Source organism: Telmatherina bonti (assembly GCF_933228915.1).
Source record: "Telmatherina bonti genome assembly, chromosome: 6".
NCBI classification, from domain to species: Eukaryota; Metazoa; Chordata; class Actinopteri; order Atheriniformes; family Telmatherinidae; genus Telmatherina; species Telmatherina bonti.
Genome location: NC_136624.1, coordinates 28,728,725 through 28,749,475, shown reverse-complemented (window position 1 = coordinate 28,749,475; position 20,751 = coordinate 28,728,725). Strand labels below are relative to the sequence as shown.

At 37.2% G+C, this 20,751-nt stretch overlaps 3 protein-coding genes across 4 annotated transcripts in view; 2 read left to right on the top strand and 1 right to left on the bottom strand.

The window, feature by feature from the left end:
• gnai2b (guanine nucleotide binding protein (G protein), alpha inhibiting activity polypeptide 2b) overlaps nucleotides 1-6,833 on the top strand; it is a 52,565-nt gene extending 45,732 nt beyond the window's left edge. Inside the window, exons 5-9 of the mRNA XM_079241942.1 lie at nucleotides 119-247; nucleotides 3,358-3,487; nucleotides 3,946-4,099; nucleotides 4,230-4,422; nucleotides 5,690-6,833. Coding sequence (XP_079098068.1) covers nucleotides 119-247; nucleotides 3,358-3,487; nucleotides 3,946-4,099; nucleotides 4,230-4,420 — 604 coding nt within the window. The 3' untranslated portion in view covers nucleotides 4,421-4,422; nucleotides 5,690-6,833. The remainder of the gene's footprint in view (nucleotides 1-118; nucleotides 248-3,357; nucleotides 3,488-3,945; nucleotides 4,100-4,229; nucleotides 4,423-5,689) is intronic.
• A 1,413-nt stretch (nucleotides 6,834-8,246) lies between these two features.
• Nucleotides 8,247-11,526, top strand: inka1b (inka box actin regulator 1b). Of its 2 annotated transcripts, XM_079241943.1 has the most exons (3): nucleotides 8,247-8,335; nucleotides 8,434-8,485; nucleotides 9,659-11,522. In XM_079241943.1, exons 2-3 carry the CDS (start codon nucleotides 8,483-8,485, stop codon nucleotides 10,583-10,585), a joined length of 930 nt encoding a protein of 309 aa, XP_079098069.1. In that variant the 5' UTR covers nucleotides 8,247-8,335; nucleotides 8,434-8,482; the 3' UTR covers nucleotides 10,586-11,522. The 2 variants fall into 2 exon arrangements, with proteins under 2 accessions (XP_079098069.1, XP_079098070.1); XM_079241944.1 differs by lacking the exon at nucleotides 8,434-8,485 and having other exon boundaries at nucleotides 8,330-8,372; nucleotides 9,659-11,526.
• A 420-nt stretch (nucleotides 11,527-11,946) lies between these two features.
• uba7 (ubiquitin-like modifier activating enzyme 7) overlaps nucleotides 11,947-20,751 on the bottom strand; it is a gene marked incomplete at its 5' end in the record, with an annotated part of 35,671 nt that continues 26,866 nt past the window's right edge. The window contains 3 exons of the mRNA XM_079241938.1: nucleotides 11,947-12,088; nucleotides 13,339-13,421; nucleotides 16,001-16,102. Of these exons, the coding sequence (XP_079098064.1) occupies nucleotides 11,956-12,088; nucleotides 13,339-13,421; nucleotides 16,001-16,102 (318 nt within the window). The 3' untranslated portion in view covers nucleotides 11,947-11,955. The remainder of the gene's footprint in view (nucleotides 12,089-13,338; nucleotides 13,422-16,000; nucleotides 16,103-20,751) is intronic.

Sequence of the window (20,751 nt, the reverse complement as noted above, 5' to 3'; positions counted from 1 at the left end):
TTGCACCAAGAGTGGTCAGTGACCTGTGTGTTGATGTGTTCCATCGGCCTATTGTTGTTTCTGTTTCTATCTTGTTTGTAGGTTGCAAGTCATGTTGATAACTATCTTTCTGTCTTAGCTACCTGAATGACCTGGAGAGGATAGCAAAAGCAGATTACATTCCCACCCAGCAGGATGTGCTTCGAACTCGGGTCAAGACCACAGGCATTGTCGAGACTCACTTCACCTTCAAGGAATTGCACTTCAAGTAAGATTGTGGCAGTGACTTGATTTGAATTTAGTTTGAGCTGAGGAGTCATTACATTACCAAAAAGCCTTATATTGTCCTGAAGCTTCTTTTTGTTAGAATAAGTGCTTTATCTGGTCATAATTAATGTTAGAGTTCAAGGAGCTCTTGCTGAATGATTGTGTTTGACCAGCATCTCTCAAGGTTCACACCTCTCTGATGCTTCCTTCCAGTAATATGGGAAAAGCAAGCTGCCATATAGTACTTGCCACTAAAAAATCACTCAATAATTAAGTCATTCAAATTTTCTTTACAAAAGCACTTATCATACTTGAGTAGCACATTATGCTAGCTTGCATTCTGAAAAGAATATTAAACAATTAAAATGCACACCTACTCTTTCTATATTTCTCTCTCTCACACACACACAAACATACACACGAAAAGCTGTCATGTCCTCCTACCTTTTGTAAACAGAAGAATATAATATGGCCTGACACATTAACGAAACAATATCTTTGGTATCTGTCTACAAAAAGCCACCATGACCACAGAGATCACCACCACCACAGGAACAGCCCAGATCCAAGCCGTCCGCAGCCATATGGTTGCTGTGCAGTTCCCCTGAGTCTCTCAGACAAAGGCCATCTCCATGCCAACAACCACGCAGATCAAGCAGTCATATCGTATCTTAAGGGTCAAGCAGGCATCTAGCTCTCAGCGTGAGACATCCCCATAAGGAAACACTGGAGTTAAAAATGTCAGAAGGAAAAAAATCAAATGAACCTAGTCATAATAAGATCAAATAAGAGTGACAAGTATAAAAGTGTAAAAAAAGGAGTTCATAAATACAATGTGCATTAGTAAAAAGAAATCCATTAAAAACACAATTGAAAAAGTTCCCAAATTAAATAAACTAATTCATAAAAAAAAAAAAGAAAAAGAAAAGTAAAATAAATAAATAAAAATAATTTGAAAAAAAAAAACAAATTAACAAATTAAAATAGGAACTGAAATGCTATTTAACTATGATCAGCAGTATTAAGATAATAACAGCTTGGGTATTGATTATTAATGTCTTCACTGTGCTTATTTTATCTTGTTAATACAGAAGCAATGACATTGCAGGACTAACCTCAGCACTAACACCAAGTCACCATGTCCTTCACTAAGTATCTTTGTGCAGGCGGGCCATTTACATACTTTATGACTTCACCCAGAAAACTTAATGGTTCAAATATTAATAGGCTTAAGGGCTGACAAACCCCTGTGATTTGTGCATCACCACTACTTAGAGTCCAAATTGTACCAACAATTAAAAGCTTATTCATTATAATAGCACAAAGAGCTGACTGAATAAATCTGATCCTGCCCACAAAGCTCTCACTGAATAAAATGAGAACTGTACTGAGCTATCATGTTTTAGTATGTCCCACTATATATGGTACACAGCTATGGGTCTTACGTAAAATATGCCTTGACCCAATCTAAGCACTCGTGTGGGTTAGTCACAGATATATAAATACTTCTTTTAAAAGAGCCTTAAAAAAAAAAATCATTCAAACATTGGAGAATATAAGTAAATATATATTATGTAAAAGATATGGTATATAAAAGTGCTAAGAGTACATGCCTTTAGAAAGGGTTTGATGTAAAGAGAGAAGAACTGAACAGAAGTAGCTAATAAAAAAGGCAGCAGTGGCCATGTGGCTCTGATGTGACCTGTTTCCTGATAGACTCTGATATTTACTCTGTCACAGTTGCAGTATTTGGCCTCAATAATACACGGAGGCAATCGATAAAATGAAAGTCACCCTGTTGTAATTCTGTGCTGTTAGTTGTGAGTATTGTAGAAAGTAAATACTTAAATATATAGAAAAACAGGTGGATTCATTTAAATATGTCCACAGGCTGATTTAAGGTGATGTCTCACTTCATCAGATGGGGCTTTGCTCAAACTGCTTTTTTTTTTTTTTTTTTTGTGTACAGCCTATGCCCTCAACTATTATCACCTCTGCTTTTCCTCAGACCCTATTGGCTCTTAGACTTCCCATTACCCTGTGCTTTGCTCTGATAATAGAAGCATGGCCTTTTGCTTTCAGCCTGCATTGAACTCCAGTCCTTTGTCAGTTATCTCACATCTTTTCACTTCCTCACAACTTTTGCTCTCAAACAAATCTTTACCTCTGCCAAGGATGTTGTGTTTTTCCCATTTGTCTGTTTCTTTGTTTTTGTTAGCAACTTCTCACAACAACTACATGAGCGGTGTTCATGATTTTGTTTTTGAGAGTAGGTCTTGGTCTAACTTAGATTCCATTAAATTTTGGAAGCAATCCAGTTCACCATCTGGATCCAGGGACTTTTTGAATAACTGCAAGATAGAGCCACTGTCAACACATATGCATACAGTATAAGTCCACAACAAACAGTCAGGGTGCTTGGCCAAAAGGTACAGGAGAAGTTTCCAACAGGTTTACAAGATAACAAAGATAGATCTGGATTCCAGCAAAATTCAGGATTCTATGGTCCGGAACAGGCAAAAATAAGGGATCTTTGGAATTTTCATCACTGCAAAAGAACAAATTAAGATAAAAAGTATGCAACAAACACCACAATATAACCAAGACACTGTGACTTCATTACAAATTAATCTAGAAATGTAATAGTGTATACTGTGTGAAATGAATGTAGGACTGCAACATAGGGTGGAAATTACAATATGGATGGAAGTGAGCTGCTTGACACAGGTCTGTTCACTGAGTGCTTTTCTAGTTTGTAGATGTAATTCATTTTCAGATGGAATATCATCCTAACTTTTACTTCTGTTCTTTCATCATAATTGTTCCTGAAGTGTCGTTTTCAACTTCCTTTTCTTCCTTTAAGCCACACTGTAATCTCTGCCTTGTTTCCTCAGTCAGACATACAATTACAAAAAAAAAAAAGAAATATATATATGTGTATATATATATATATATATATATATATATATATATATATATATATATATATATATATATATATATATATATATATATATATATATATATATATATATATATATATATATATATATATATATATATATATATATATATATGTATGTATGTATAATTTTTTTGTTTTGCTTGCAGAATGTTTGACGTGGGAGGCCAGCGCTCGGAGAGAAAGAAGTGGATTCACTGTTTTGAAGGAGTCACAGCCATTATCTTTTGTGTTGCACTGAGTGCTTATGACCTGGTGCTTGCTGAGGATGAAGAGATGGTAAGAAAAAAAACCACCTCATCTTCTGGTGTTTGTATGCATATGTTAATCTCTTTAAATATGTCACTTTACAAGCGTCATAAATTTGTTCTAATTTTTCACATGGGGTAGTTAAGGTTTTTATGCAATGAAACACATGAAATGCTAAAGAGCCTATTATGGCTTAATAATCCTGAGCTGCATGAAAAAAATAGCTCAATCAATTTCTATGAAGAGTAAAAATGTCCTAATTGCTTCAATTTTTAAAAATGACTCGAGCCATAACCTAAATATTTTGAACTACTTGTAAATGTGTGAAGAGACTCTGCCAATGGATCTGAAGGGCCTCCTCTGCTGTGATTAGCCTCACATTCAGCACATAGTATGAAACAACATTGTCCCCTTGTGGCAGTTTTCATGCACTGTCTCGTCTAAAGTCCAAGCCAACAGCCATAATGAACAGTTTTCCTTCACTTTAGAACCGAATGCACGAGAGCATGAAGCTTTTTGACTCCATCTGCAACAACAAATGGTTCACTGAAACCTCCATCATCCTCTTCCTCAACAAGAAGGACCTCTTTGAGGAGAAGATTACCCGCAGCCCCCTCTCCATCTGCTTCCCTGAGTACACAGGTACACAGTGGAGCAATTCTGCAGTCAAGAGCACAACATTCAGCATCTGCAGAGAGTTATGCAGAAACGTATTGCTCCTTTGAGGAGAAATGACTTGCTCATATGCTCTTTCTTCTGTCTTTCTATTGAGGTGCCAACAAGTTTGATGAAGCTGCCAGCTATATCCAGACCCAGTTTGAAGATCTGAACAAGAAAAAGGACACCAAGGAGATCTACACCCACTTCACCTGTGCCACTGACACCAAGAATGTGCAGTTTGTCTTTGACGCTGTCACTGATGTTATAATTAAAAACAACCTGAAAGACTGTGGTCTTTTCTAAAGGTAGGATATGGGAATGACATGGTGGGTGGGGAGTAACTGTCAGGATAATACTGGTACAATATAAATTTCCTTTTATCAGGAAAATAAACAAGCAGCAACTCTACAGATGACCTTTTCTTTATTCCTGTTTGTGTTTAGCAATGTCGTAGACTCTTTTTTATGCTTGGACAATGGGGATGAGGTTAATGACATTCAGTTGGTTGGAGCCTGCACTACGTATTGCACTACTGCACAATTTTCACACATAAAGTTTTTAGAAAAAAACTGAAACTCTCTGCAACTCAACCTTTCCCATGTGAATATTATTTAGTTTTCTTTTTCATCTTTATTGCAAATCAAAATTCAAGGGGTGATGTAATTTTTTTAGGATAGACAGTACTCTGTAATCCAGGGGTTAGGAGGTTCCCTGTTGCAAAGCACCTGACACCTTTCAGACTTAATTAGCAAACTTTTGCAGAGTTTGAAGTCAAACTCTGCACATGTTTGCTAATTACCCATTGACTGTGTTGCACCATAGGAGAATGGAAATTCCAAACACTTGCAGGACTGCAGCCTGCAAGGACCGGAGTTGCCCATCCCAGGTGTAGAGCAGGGGTGTCCAAAGTCAGTCCATGTTAGTCGCTGGTTTTTGATGTATTCCTGCTTCAGCACAACTGATTCAAATGAAATGGACCTAACAGCTTACATAGTTCTGTGCTATGACTCATTAATTTGAGTCAGGCGTGTGTGAGCAGGGATACATCAGAAACTTGCAGGATTGTGGCCCTCGAGGACCGGAGCCGGACACCCCTGGTGTAGAAGAAAACGTTTTGCAGAAAAGTAACATATTCAAGATAAATTTTTAATGATTCTTTGATCATTTTAAACATGTCTACAGAAGTTGCTGCTCCTTTCTCCGTCTTTAATGTCTCGTCACCACATTTCTCCAGTTGAGCTGCAGTTACTCCTGTTGATTTCTCCTGCACACTTTAAACAAAGAGAATCACGGGCAAAGGATGTTCACTTCTTTTTATTTTATTTCTTTCATTAATTTATTCACTCCTTTTTTAAGTTTTATAGTAAATGCAAAGTAAGATGCAGTTGCTTTGACAACCTTGAATGATTAAGTACACCTTGAAGCCTTGAAACCTTAAAGAATATACGAATTTACAAGCTCCCAATAGCATCTAAAACTCCTTTCATGTCTGTTATGAATGTGTAGTTTGGGGTTGGACTTATTGTTGTGAACTTAAACAATAAACATTTTGTAATCTTTCTTTTTCTGCAGGATGATGCCCAATGCACACAGACTGCATGAAGGACTGCAATAGCCGTGTGATGATTACTGCTTTTCATACTGAAAACCATGACAGACTTGATTACTGGAAGAGGAACCTGACAGAACCCTAAAATCACCCAGTTGCAAACGTTACTTTCTGTCACATCTGTTAACATTACTTTATATATATATTTTTCTTACAGCTCTTTGTAGGGGTTCTTATCCTCTTCATGCTAAGCACTTGCATACATATATCTGACAAATGACTCTAATTTGATAAGAACAATCATTTAACAATCAAGGGGTTGTGATCAGATCTGTAACTCTTCAGCCAAGTAGCTTCAGTTGAAAATCAATGTCAGAAGTTCAAACTTTGTTGTAAAAAGAACTCTTCATCTCATCACAGCACAATGCAAGACAAAAATATATTTAATTATTCATACTTTTTTGGACCGGTCTAAGAACAGCTCATTGGACTGGCATCTTTTTGATTTGCTCAGTTTATTAATTTGCGTTCAGGTTTCCAAATTGATTTAGCTTTTGATTTTTTCTTTACCTTTTGTTTTGGAAGTTGAAGAAGAAGCTACAGTTTTAAAAAAAATCCTTTTTTTTTTTTTAAAATAAAAATCTTATGAGCTTATTTTAATTCATTTGATAACCCTTTTGACTGCACAGAACTTATTTTTAGAAGAAAACTAACAAGCATGGAGAATGACGTTGGATGAAGGGAAAATGTTTTTTGTACAATGTTTACACACAATCAATATTCACTCTTGTACTGTAGTGCATTGTTCTGCATGACTGTCCATAGATTAGCCTGTATTCCCAACAAAATAAAAACATTCCTTAAGTAACTTCTTAAAAAAAAAAAAAAAAAAAAAAGCAGCAACAACAAAAAAACAAACAAAAGCAAAACAAAAAAAAAGAAAAGAGAAATGGTTATGTGTCACTTTTAAGATATCTGCAAGATTTTTAAGTGGTTATGTCTGTTCCAAACATGGATTATACTCTACTGTCTCTTCACCCCAAAACTTTTTACATATGTTTGTGCCTTGATATCTGTTTACACTTGTTCTTTAGAGACATGCTATCTACATAGTGTGAATTAGGGCTAATTATATTCCACCTAAGTTTGCATAATAACCATGACTGAAGATGCACCATGACAAAATTTATGATAGTTGTTCATTAATAATACAATAAAGGTCATTCACATGTTAAATGTTGATAAAAGTTTGATCACTTTGTCTTGAACTCTAAATTGTGTTGTGTTCAGAGAAACGGTCGGGGCATTGCATTGATAATGATTTAATAAAGGGAGGAAGAAATAGAACAAGAGTGACAAGGCTGAGAATGCTGCCCACAGGAGGGTTTCCATTTGGAAATTAGAAATATGGGCTATAAACTCACACATGATGGGACATTTTTTGTAAGAAACCATGCTGGCAACAGGTAAAGAAAAGCAGTATACTTTCCAGCCATTCTGTATTATTTTCAAATATTTGTTTTTTGTTTTCCTTCACATCACTTGTTAATGGTGATAATCATATTTTCTAGCAAGAATTCAGAAGTATCTGCACATTCACAACTCATCTTTATCTTTGCCAGTGATAATCAAACAGACTTACTTTTAAAGTAATAAGTAGACTACATTAAACTGCATGCCTGGTTTTAGCTAAATTATAACACACTACTGTCAGCTTTCATAGTGGTGAGAGGAGCAGGTCCTGGCATGAATGGCTTGTTTTTATTGAAATGAAAGCATTTTTTCCAGCCCAGTGGTGTGTTTGCAATTCTAAAAGGTGGGGAATTTAAGAAAAGATTTGTTCAGGAATAGTTTGCATTAACTGTATGCTAAATGAAGGTTGTGAAACAACCAGCATCACAAGGTGGCGCTATATAGATTTCAGTAAACTGGTGTATATGTGCAGTGGATTCTACTGCCTTCAACTTTTACAAAGCCTGGAAATATAAATTATAGTTTCTCATATTTTAAATGTTGCTGGATGAGAATTAAATAAAACCAGATTAAAATTTTTGAGTGACCAAAGGTTTAATAGCTTGTAGTGAGAACAATCCCATTCTGTGTAGTTTAATAACAAGAATTATATTAAGTGTGTTTTGTGAGGTTTTTATCCTTTCTGTAATGTGTAGGCTTATTCTTTTTTCCATGGCGAGATTCAACAAACTGATCCCAAGTTTTTTGTGTTTCTAATAGAAAACGTGCAAATTAAATTTGACACTTTCACGTCGTTTATTGAAACAACTTTTACTGTGGTCATTGTTATTATTAATGATTCACTCTGGTTAACTGCACTAATACTAGTCTGCATACATGAAGAAACGAGAAGAAAAAAGAACTCTCCCGGGTCCAGATGTGGAGGTCCAGCAGTGTTTCTTGGTGAAATTTACACACATGGGGAACTGACTGAAATGCCGTGGGAGGGATCCTGTTTCAGGTCACATCTGATTGGTTGTTCTTTTGATGCGCTGCGCTGATTGGCTGCGGCACAAACCTCAGCATCGTAAAAGTCCGCGGACAAACCTTCATATGGCTCAGAGAGGAGAGGACGGAGGAAAACACATCAACTCTGACTAGTACGTGTCTGTGGACCTGGTGACTGCGCTTGACTTCATTTTAACCTGCGTACAACGGTGTGTTGCTATTATTACGCAAAAACTATATTTTCAGGTAATTAACAGTTGCCAAATATATAGTTATGGTAATATGCTTAAAATGTCATTTTTCTCAGAAATTGCACGCAGGTTTTGAACTTCACTCCAAACTCGTTCCTACAACAAATGGTACGTTTGCTTTCTCATCATAGGTAGCTTAATTTTCTTGTTTTTGTGTGCTGACTGACAAAGCCTGCATGTCTTCCCTTAGAAAAATCACTGCTTTTATTGGCAAAATATTGTATCAATTCTAATGAATCACATTTTACTCGATTGATCTCTGCAGCACTAAAATGTTTTAATTCTCAAATCCATCGTTTATTGAAGCTAAAGAATCACCACCAAATGCATAAAATTGCGTGAATAACCTCTGTCCATTGTGTGAAAGCAGCCAAGAAGAACGGTGCATTTTAAAAGTGGCACCATGGGGTGTCTCTGTGGGTGTCTGATAAGTCTCTCTAGGGGCCAAAAGGTTCAGCACCCACAGCTGTGATAACATCATGGTACTGTGGTTTCCTGACAACTCCAAGCTAAACACTGGCAGGATAGGAGCTCAGCAATGTAACTTTTCTAAAAACCTGAAAAAATAAACTACTGTGCCAAAGAAATGTTACTGATTACACTGAGAACACTTCTGCTACTCTCTGGCACATGATAGTGATGTTTTGTTGTTTTGTTTTTTTTTTTTAAATTATTTTTGTGAAGATCATGTGGGGTGGAGAAATTTGAAGCATTATTTTATTCATCTCAAAGCTGGAAGATTGTATGATTCATGATAAGAAGATCTCAGGGTAATTCCAAAATGTTGCTGTCATTTCCTGCCTTATAATACACTCCAGTCCGTCAACATCCTGTAATGTAGAGGGGTCCGGAGAGGATATGTGGGCCGTCTTACACCGCTCCAGATTCAGCTCTTACTTTGTTCAAACTTCCCCTCCAACCTAAGGAGGCAGGGGGAGTTTTTCCCCAGTTAGAAATGTGCATCCTGTGCTCCTGATTCTCAATGTTTTATTTTCTGGGATCATGCTGCATTGGATAGTCTCCATAAAGTTGCTCTGAAGTTTTTCAGGAATTGTTATATGACTGTGGAGCTGTGTGATCTCAGCTAGTAAAAATCTTATTGGCCCAAATAACTCAAGAAACTGTTCTTTCCTCTTGGCTGGCCGGATCATGAGGGGATATTTCTGAAAACAGCCTTTAGAGTCCTGCAGCCTGTTGTATTACAGTTTTGTGGAATTATTGATTTCCTATTTAAATTCTGCAGCACATCTATTAAGGGTTTGTCTCTTTCTCATTGTCTAGCTGTGTCTAGGAGATTCTGCTGACTGTCTCCGGGACCAAATGCGCTCCATGATGAGGTCCTTGCAGGACCTGAAGCAGATAAGCAGGCCGAGGCCACTGAGTGAGCCATGTGTCCAGTCTTTTGCTTTCACACGGCTCTGCAAACAGAAAGCACAGCAGGAACGGCTCACCCGTCTCCGTGTTTCTGACGCCAGTGAAGCCAGCACATATGACTCTGCCTGCTGTCTAGCCAGCCCACTGGAAGAAGAGGAGGAACGGCAGGAGCATGAGCGGCTGGCACAAGGCTCCCCCAGCAGCGAGAAGAGTGTGGACTTTGACTCGGGTTACTCTGAGGCTTCCTGGCAGGATGAAGGTGTGGTGCTGCGAAGGACCAGAAATGTCAGAGTCTCCTCATCCGCTTGTGTTCGTACTAACAGAGGCTCCTCCAGTCGCATCAGGCCGAAATCAACCTCCGATGCTTGCCTGGAGAGCTGGACTTCTTTTGAAGCCAGCGATGCAGAGGACTGGACGACACTGCTGCTGAGTCGCAGCAGGAACAGACAGCCCCTGGTTCTGGGGGACAACAGCTTTGCTGATCTGATAAAGAACTGGATGGACCTACCAGACTGCCCCGAACAAGCAGAACTAAAGCCTAGTGCAGGTCGGCGTCTTGCAAAAGACATTTTGGGTAACATGCGCCGGAAGCTGGCAGGGATGTCGAAGAATGTTGAAATGAGGCCAAGGTCGGTGGACTCCACAAGAGTCAGACCTGCAGAAGCTCCTCAACGGATGTCTTGTCCCGTGGGATTGGAGTCTCTCAAACCTTTCTTCCACCAGTCTCACACAGGACTACATCAGGTTGACACAGACTTCTACCAGTTTACTGCTCTCATGAAGACAGGCAGCCGACAACCTATCATATGCAATGACATTATTGGATACATCTGAGCATGACAGCATCAACGGACTGATCTTTTCAAAAAAACTTTGATGTTTTCAAAGTTAATTTTGCTGGAATGTAAGCGTTTTCTATTTAATATAAATGCTCTCTTCCTGCCAAAGTTTGTGCAGTAAATGCAACAAAATTATTTTTTAAAAAAAGATAACGTTCTCCGACTGGGTGAAATGTTTTGCATTCAAACGATTTTTTAATGTATTCGTTGACTTTAATGCTTTTTTAAAAAAAAATTTTTTTTTTAACCAGACCGTGTTTCATAAAACTAAGATTTTAACAGATACAGTAACTGGAAATAAAAATGAAAATATATGAGAATAGTTAAGTAGACAAAAAGTTTAAAGACACTGTTTGCTTTGCAAACTCTATAAACAACACAAGTTTTGGTTTTTTTTTTTAAAAAAAAGAGAGGTTAGTTTGGTCATCATAGCCATGTTTATTCAGAATGTTTATAAACAAAATGAGAATCTTTTAAATGATGTTTAGAAATGAAGAACATAGATAAAACATGTTCCTCAAATGTACATTTGTTACACCATTGTTCAGATACAGTTTAATCAGTTTGCATCATTGCTCTGATGAATCCAGTTATGCTGCAGTTGTTACTCTAATGATTACAGAGATTATTTGATGAGCATGATGTTGTCAGGAAAGCAGAACTTGTAAAAATGTTAAAGCAAACTTCCTGAGTGAAACACATTGTGAGTTTGAGCAAAAGGGGAAAACGGATATTTGAAGATGGACACAGCCTTTCTAGGTCACTTCAATATATTTAGTCTGAGCAGTTCACAGAGAAGAAGAGTTAAAGATGGAGAAACAAGTGTCCACCACTGCACCCATTTGACATTGTGCTCAGCTTAAGCTGAATTAAACCTGGATAACAACATTAGCCCAACAGCATCATGTATGATATACTTAAAAAGGCATACTTAACATAGCACATGACCTGCTTTGGGATAAGCAGGTATGGATGATGAATGACTGAACACTTTCATTCCTAATAATAATTACTGAACAGCGCTTAAGGTCATATTTTACATAAAAAACAAACTAAGGAAATAACAGTCTACAAAGAGCTGTTTTTAGTCATATAATGAAGTGACAAAAAAAAGAAAAGACAATGATAAATTGTATGTCATCTTGGAATATTTGGTTTGCTTTTTTGTGCATAGTTTAGGAACTGGACAACCAGTGATGACCAGAAGGAATGAAACAGGAACAGGACAGGAATTGCTTGAACCCATAAAGAACATTTACACATCAAAATTAGAAGACAATAAATTAAAAAATTAATCTGTTTATTAAAACTCCTTATGTCTGAGGAAGCTCGAAAGCAATTCAGAGAAGAAACATGCTGACTGTATTAGTAAAGAATGTATCTGATAGATGGTACCATCTCACAGTCCTCATCTTCAGAAAAAGACGGGATCAACTCTAGCATCTTCTTATGAGGTGGGATGTCTGCCTTTGTTACCATTTTCACCACATCAGACACTCTGGGAAAAAAAATGCATTAAACAATTTTAATTTCCAACCAAACCAATACAGCAAACACATTTTTGTTGTTACCTGCAAGATAACTGTTTCACTTTTTGTTTTGTATTTTTTCAGGTAAGTAAATAGTAGACTTATCACATGAAGTTATTGTCTGTCCATGTTAAGTCCCACAAGATCAATTTCTGCTGTAGTTCACCATGATGACTTAATGACTAATTAGGAAAACAACAGTAAGCCACAAAAGTAAACTCCACAGTATAAACAACGTAAAACTACCATAAAACACTAAGTGTTTCATAAGATTTTCATCTTACAAACAGTATAAGAAAGTAAAATGCATTACGTTACATGGAGGTAGTTGAAACCAATAGAAATACAGAATAACGCCATTTTCCCTCTTAAATTTCCTTTTCCTAATTTTTCTTTCCTTTTCAAAATGGAGTTGAAACCAAATGAAATACAGAAAAACACAAATTTTCCTCTATAGTAAAGCTTTGTCTGTTAGCTTTCAGTTGTGTTGTTCTTTGTTCCTTTTTCAACGGCCCAACACAGGAAACATGGAGCAGGGAGACTCCACAGGAAGCAACTACTGGAGTGTGCATTTGTCATGTAGAGTCTGCAGTCCACATGGCCAGCACTCTGCCCGTCTCCCCTGCAGCTTAATCTAATCACAACACCAGCTCCCCTGAGACTTGGCTGTCAAAACTATAAATTAATGCACATTTTTTTCCCAAGTCCAAACAGCTTTGAGCTATGAGTAAGTATTATTCAAATTCTCTTTTAACCCTGTGAATTATGACATGAAAATTTTCTAATGATGGAATGATTTATCCTGTCTTTAGAGAATTGAAACAAACCCTGCAGGGTCAACATTCATCTGTGATTCAGTCCATTAGCTGATAAGGAGATCTCACAGCTTGAAACATCTGATTGATTTCAAACACCTCGAGGCTTGTCAAAAGTGTGCTGAACTAATACAAGTCTGAACAACATGGCCTCCAAAATGCAAAAGTTCACACTAATTTAACTCTTTAACTCTTGTCTTCAGCAAACTGAAGGAAACCTGAGGAGGTGTCTCAATCATCTGTGTTCAGTGGAGTGTGTGTGCAAGGGTGTTAACAGCACATAGGCTTGAAGGAAGCACCTCATCCTGCCATTACTCTCTAAACAAACAAAGGAGCGCACAAAACTACTGTGGCTGACCGCTGTGGAACATGGCCATGTGAAACATAGTTTTAACTGGCCATACCTTTTCTGCAGCCTGTCTTCATGTCCATTGTAGAGGATGGCAGATCCATAGAAAAGACTGCAGACTTTTAAGTCACACTTCTCCTGCACAAAGACAAATAAAGAATTCTGTGTATTTAGCAGTATAGCATTAACTTAAGTAGAAGAAGAAAAACTTTATTTCTCTCTCTTTTTTTTTTTTTTTTAAAGAGCTAAAGATGATCTGTCTGACCTCAAACAACATCAGGAGTTCAGGTAGTTGTGAAGTCTATACAAGTAAAATAAGGAGCAACAGTAAGACATGCCAATTTTCTTGACGTTTTGATCCCAACCAACATAATTAAAGGAAAATTTCTGCTTGAGGCAAGAAAAACCAGGAGAGGAGACAGTGAGTGAACTGTTTGCCCACACTTTCCAACAGAGTTTGTGGAACTCTTCAGGTATTAAGCATCATGTTTCCGTCATCCTGCCCCAAGGCAGCTGTGGCTACACAAGCAGTTTACCACCATCAAGTCTGAATGGAGCGTAAATTAATAATACAATCATTGTTAAATGCTTTGGGCAACTTTAAAAGGCGTTATAGAAATCTAATCTGTTATAATTGGCCCAAATGGACGTGTCTGTAAAGTGCCCTGAGATGACATTGCTGTTAAATGGCGATATACAAATAAAGCTGAAATGAATTGATTTGTTATTTATATCAATACCATCCCAACAGCCAAACACGGTCATGGCAGCATCATGCTGTAAGGATCTTTTTCTGTAACAGGGATTGGGATACCAAAGACACATAAATGGATGCATGCAGAAGAGTAAAAATGACAGAAACTTCCTTCCACAGTGTCCACATTTTCAGACTAGAGCAAAGGTTTACATCAAAACAATTAACTAATCATAAAGAAAACACACGACTTAAAAGAAAACGTGAAACCACAACCAGATCTTAACCCAGGTAAGAATTTCTGAAGAGACCTAATAAATGTTGTGGCAGGTTAAGAAGTTCTATCAAAATTGATATAGAGAACTTCCATAAGAAAGGATGAATCTTATTAAATCACTCCCAAGAAGAATTGAGGGCAGTTTTGTTACAAAAAGTCTCCTAATCAGTACAAAGAAGTATGTAAATGCAAATTAAAATGGGATATTTCAGTCTTTTAAAAAGCATTTCAAACACCACAAAATATTTTTTAGAAATGAAGAATTCTAACTCCTAATTGTTAACTTTATTGCAAACAAGAAGAACTTATGATTATGCTTCTGCAAAACAGAGTAACAGTGAAGCTCGGGGGGGTTTATTAAGACTTTCTGAAAGAGGAATTCTGATATGATTTTGACCTGTCAACCATTTGCTTGCTGGCTGCTTTCAACGTTCATATTTGTGGTGTGGTGTCTCATCAGCCAAGTCCAGTTTAATTCCATGACTTATGAGAATGAGACTAATGAGGCAAAATGAGGTATCAGTAATATGCCTGTGGCTTGTTATGCAGCAGTTTGATGAGTGGTTGTCTGAGCAATGTTTCCTGTTTATGCTGGTGTTAGTGCCCAGGCTATTTGTGGTACCGGCCCTGGTACAGTAATAATATGCTTTACTAGTTAAGAGTAATTATGCAAATTTAAGTTTGAATGGTAAATAAAATGTACACCAGTTTAAAAAGCAGTGTTATTTTTTGGCTTGGTTGAACCCAATTAGAATAAAATGAAAGGGTCATGTTTTGATGTTATGTACTTTTAGAGAAAAATGATGTCCACATACGTGGACTTGTGAACATAGGAGCTGATGTTAAAAGTGATCGATGAAAAGTGCTGTGCACGTATGTGGCCGCCAAGCCCCAAGAGGCTAAGACTGACTTTGACTTTTTGCCAAGATTGCTTTTGGTACTGTATACTTTGCCATTTTCACCAGTCATGTTGTGAACGTTTTATGTAGATTGTGAAACTGTGTCAACATGTGAAAAAAGCACAAGAAGGAAATTTTCCTCTTAACCGGCTCCCAGACAATATGGCATATAAATAGTGATTGAAGTAGTGTGGAATTCATCAGCTGCTGCTTTTCTCAGACAACATTGGTGACAATATGGACAAACTATGCCTAATAAAACCTAAAACACAAGAATGTCAAGGGAGCCTATAACCAATGCATGCCCCTTTTTTTAAATCGTAAGGTTGGTTTAATGAGAAATAAAAATAAAAATAAAAAAAGCTTGAATTTTAATCGGCCTTCGCACCGCCTTCGGTGCTCGGGCCTAAATAAATGCATAAAACAAAGCTATGTAATCATATTTAGAAGATTAAAGTGCACAACTTAAGACAAGTCTTTCATTTAAAGTAAACATTCTTGTTATCAAAGAAATGGAAGTTAAGGTATTGTTTCAAATGATTGTTGAATCCTTTACTAGTTTATACCCATTCTTAACCAAAGAAATTGTTGTAATATAACAGTTTTTTATCCTTTTGCTTAGTTTTTTTTTTTTTTTTTACCACAATGTAGAAAATGTAGAAAAAGAAGAAAATCCAGAAGTTACACAAGGTAGGTGTGAAGTGGTCAATAACTTTAAAACAATAGACATGGTCTCACTGTGTGCACTGGAGGAAGGTGAGCAGGTTTAAGGAAGACATAATAAAAGAAAAAACACAAATAATACTCAGTAGTGTGTGTGGGCAAAGTGTGTGTTTGCGTGCTGTACCTTGATATGCTGCAGCAGATCTCCCAAGGTCATTTCCTGCTGATTGCTGCCTCTGCCCTCAACAAGGAAGTCATCCCACAGGGTGTATTTCTTTCCTGCAACCTGTCGATAGACACATTACATAGTTACACATCTCACTGCTTCACACACACAGACGAAGATGACAGACAAGGTACTGCTTGTCTGGAAAAGTCTGACTGCATAGTCGAAGCCTTGGATTGCTGTAATCAGATACTTCATTTGTCGCAGTTTTATTCTAAACCAGCTAGGAACAATCAGCAAAGTCGGAAAAGCCACAATAAGGTCAAGATGGTGCTTCCTCAAGTGTGACAGAGCGACTGTTTTCCTCAGTTCTATCTTTGAGACTTCTCAGAGATTTAGTGTTATTTTTTGGCAGTAAAATCCACACGGCCATTTTGGGAAAGACAACAATCTGAGGAAAGCTAAAGAATGTTGTTTACTATAAAAACAAACACACAGAAAAAGAAACTATCTATAGGAATGTAGATATGTTGCTCTAGTTGGTGGAACAACAACAGATAAGTCTTCCTTGACAATTTGAGAGATTGTACTTTAAATAGCTGAAATCCAAACTAAGAGGCCCTTTTCATCCTCAATTTCTCACTTTTTGTATCGGGAATGTAAAGCTGACATCATACATTAATTTGTCTAGAAACTATATTAAATTCTTGCCTCCTCCAAGGTTGTCTTTTGCATGCACAGGGGCTGAATTATAACCATTGTTTCTTCTCTCCTACTAAGTAATCAACCTCTATGAGTTCTAATATTAAATGTTAAAACAAATCTTTATTACTAATCATGCTAAGTCTCTCAGTTGGTATTAAATATGATTCCATGAAAAAAAAAGGTACACATTTCTGAATGTATAATGGTACTATTGGTATTTTGTTGATTTTAATATAATCTACAGAGAAAATACCTTAATATTTAGCAGGGAATCTGATTATGGCACAACGTCAGGCTGTTAATTTGCAGACCACCTATTCAACAATGTGATTCAGGTACTCCAAGTAAGGTTCATCCTATCAGTCTCTGTATCAGTTTCTTTTTCCATCTGTTCCATTCTCCTCTCGATGAGACCAAGAAAATCTTAATCCAACTAGGACAAAATGTTCATAATGGAAGAGAATTGCTTGGAACAGTCCAAAGTCCAAAGTTGGTTCTCTAGGGCCGCTGTCCTGCAGGTTCTCAATGTATTTCTGCTCCAACACACCTGGCTTGTGTTAAATGGATCCAACAGCCAATGATGTTTTGTGCAATGACTGATTAATTTGAGTCAGATATGTTGGAGCAGGGATACAATGAAAACCTGCAATATTATGGCCCCTGAAGACTGGAGGGGGACACCATTGGCTTACAAGATATCACTGCTGTCCCAGTATGCAACTTGGTGTGACCTTTCTTGTCCATCTCTAATAAAAAAAAACAAAACACAATTTTAAATGTTAAACAGAACAGATTTTTTGTGTAAACTTTGTTGTCAACGAAAAATTTATACAAGTAAAAAAGAATATGAAAACATGAACAGGTTTGTCAGGCTGCAACAAGTTGCTGGTTTAAAGCCCATATTATAACAAAATGGACAATTTCCATTAAACAGCTTAAGTGAATTTGGTATATCAGCATCTTTTGTACCAAAGACTAGAAATGAAGCTAAAAAAGGCACTGATCGGATGCTCAAATTTGAAATAACTCATATTCCTCTACCACGACCATCACTGTGGAGTGCTGCCTTCATATGACAGATGTCTCATAAGACTACATTTTCAGACACGAGATCCAACAGTTTTCTCAAGGATCAATTTTTGACCTTCACACAAAACACAATACAAACCCAGATAGATGACTGTAACCCCTGTAAACATAAACACTGTGCTTACTCTATACATCAAATTCCACATATGTAAGAGCTATATGAGCCACATATGTAAAAAACATCAGCTGACTGAAATGGGTCAGGATTTCTGACATGCAGAAAATAAGTCAAAATATGTCGCCTGGTCAGACGACTGCTCACACACAGGCACTGTCTGGCAAGAGGAGCTGAGAAGACCAAAACTTGGCTGGAGTTGTGAATACCAAAACCCCGGCTGAACCTGGGTCCAATTATCTCTGCTCCAGCAGCCAAGGGGAACTTTTCGACCAGCACGAACAACTCTCACCACTTATGGGGTTTGGGGATGTGGAGACAAACTTGAAGCTTTATTCTTCCAAAGTTTAACTGAGTATCTATGCTTTGTCCCAGTTTTCAGACAAAGAACATTTTGTTTGCAAAATGCACAGAATAACACTGGTCTGTCCGCTTTTTTGGATCTGTTCACAGAGCGTTTGAGGAACCTAAAAACTAACTGGGAAACAGAGCTATATTTAAAAAATAATGCACAAAATTCTTTTAAACACTCCTGCAAATCCAACATCGATTTAGATCAGCAAAACAGACCTAATTCTGAAGTGCTCCCATGCCAGAGAGGGCTTTTGTGTAGATGCTGATTTTACACAATACAAAGCAGGCGCGCAAGCTATTTTTTACACCCAATCCTCCCTTCCTCTCTCTTGTCGCACAGGAACCTGAAGCACATCAACCAATATGTCAGTGTGTATACGCAGTGATGTAAACTTTTCACAGCATAGAAGGGGAAGAAAAAACATAAAATCACAAAGAATGCTGGAACCAGACTGCTGCTGGAAGTAATTACAATTGGTCTCCCACAAGCACAACTGCACTCGCTTTTTTATGGTACTGCCACAATAAAAACAAAAATGTCCCAACAAAACAGTTGTCCCTGGGAGATGACAAGAAATGTGAAACAGAAAGCTGTTTTCCTCCTTAGGGCTACTTTGAACCAGATGGCTAAAATAGAAAAAAACAAAATGCAGATATATTAATAGTTCACACAGTTATCTGCAGAACATAACATTTAGTCAATCTTTGATCTGTGGATGTTTTAATATAGTTGATTTAATGAACCAGCTACACTTTGGGTGGATCCCCCAATCGTAACCAAGTTTGATCAAAGTGAAGAGCTGTATTACTGGTGAAAGATATCATCACTCAATTCACTTTATTTAAATATTGTAAAGGTTTTTCTGGTGTTACACAGTATATCATTTAAGACATCTCATCTGATACACAGGGAACAGCACAAATGGACAAATCCCTACAAGTGTTGACTGGTGACGGATCACATCTGTCTGGCCAACTTTGCCCTTGGAGTGTCCAACTTGCAGAAGGCAGGCAGAATTTTTTTAATGGCCTTAAGATAAAAATCATTAAAAATAGGTCTCCAGTGTGTCTAGAAATGAAGATCAAAAAGTTATAAAACTTTTGTGTAATGTTGAATAGAAGGATCCTAATGATGAAACAGATGTGTGGGCTGAAAATGCACAGCTTATCACAATCTAAACCTTCTCTTTGAACAAAATGCAAAGCTGCCAGTTGTGATCCTGGGAGGTTGAGCTGCATTGTGTTTGGCTTCGGAGTATGTGGATGAAACAAGTCCTCATTTATGCCGCACCACTCCCCACTACTTACTTCTTATGTTGGAAAATGGCCAAATGTCACATATGCACTGTGATCTGTACAACAAAAACAAAGCTTTGAACGTCCTCTGAAATATGACACAGTTGCTCTTTCCAACCCAATAATGGAAAACAATGACATTTTAACTGCTTCTCATTTTAACACTAATGTAATATTTCAGCTGATAATCTCGGACAGCTAAATGTAAACTATCCTTAGTAATGATTAAATGTGTAGCCTACTTTAAGCACAATTTAGACACATCCATTTCATGTAACAGTTGATTAAAGTTCAAGATATTTATCATTTCCATGTTTTACCATGATTAAAAACTACATCGTGAACCTCACTAAACAATACGAATCATAAATTGTTTCTCGCTCAGTGACATTTTTTTTTATATAAAGTTCCTCTATAGCCGAAAGGGACCAGCCAAAAGAGCAGACAGATCCCGCTTGTTGACAGAACGCCTACGCCTCACGTCTCATACTGAAAATACTTAATTTGAGTCTTAAAATAAGCAACATGTCCTACGAAATGCACACAGAACCATTGTGGTTATCTTTTTTTGTAGTTTGAACTGTAAAAATGAAACATATAAAAAAGGAATACAAATTTGTGCTTTTTCTTTTATTTTGTATTTCTTGTTGTTCACCATCAAAGTTATAGGATCGAAAAGTAAAAATGAAATCCAGCTGGAAGTCAAAATGTTATTTCCATCATGACTCATCAAACTCTGAAAAGGCCTGAAGCGTGTCATTCGAGAAAAAAATTATGAATTATGTTAGTCTGCACAAAACTGGATATTTAAAAGGAATGTAGACATCTTAGTCTGAACAAAGTCTTGCAAAACTGAAGCTCTCAAAACAAGATAAACACACCCACAAAATGTTTTTGGAGGTCAAATAACCCCTGCATGTATGCTTAACAAACCCAAATGGGCCTAGCTGCACAAGCTCCAAAACCTCTATATTTATGCACATGAATCTTTTTTATAAACAGTAAAGCAAAAGTGTGAAGTGTAAAAATCCCTGTGTAACTCTGACCCCAAAACTGGGCATTTCTGACTCATTTAAAAGCACACTGACATTTATTCTGTACATTCCTGGAGCCATCATTGCCCAACAGTATCCAGTGGCTGAAAAACTGAACTTCACAACTTTTGCTGCATCAGGTTCATTTTACGCACCGCATTACACTCCCACAACTG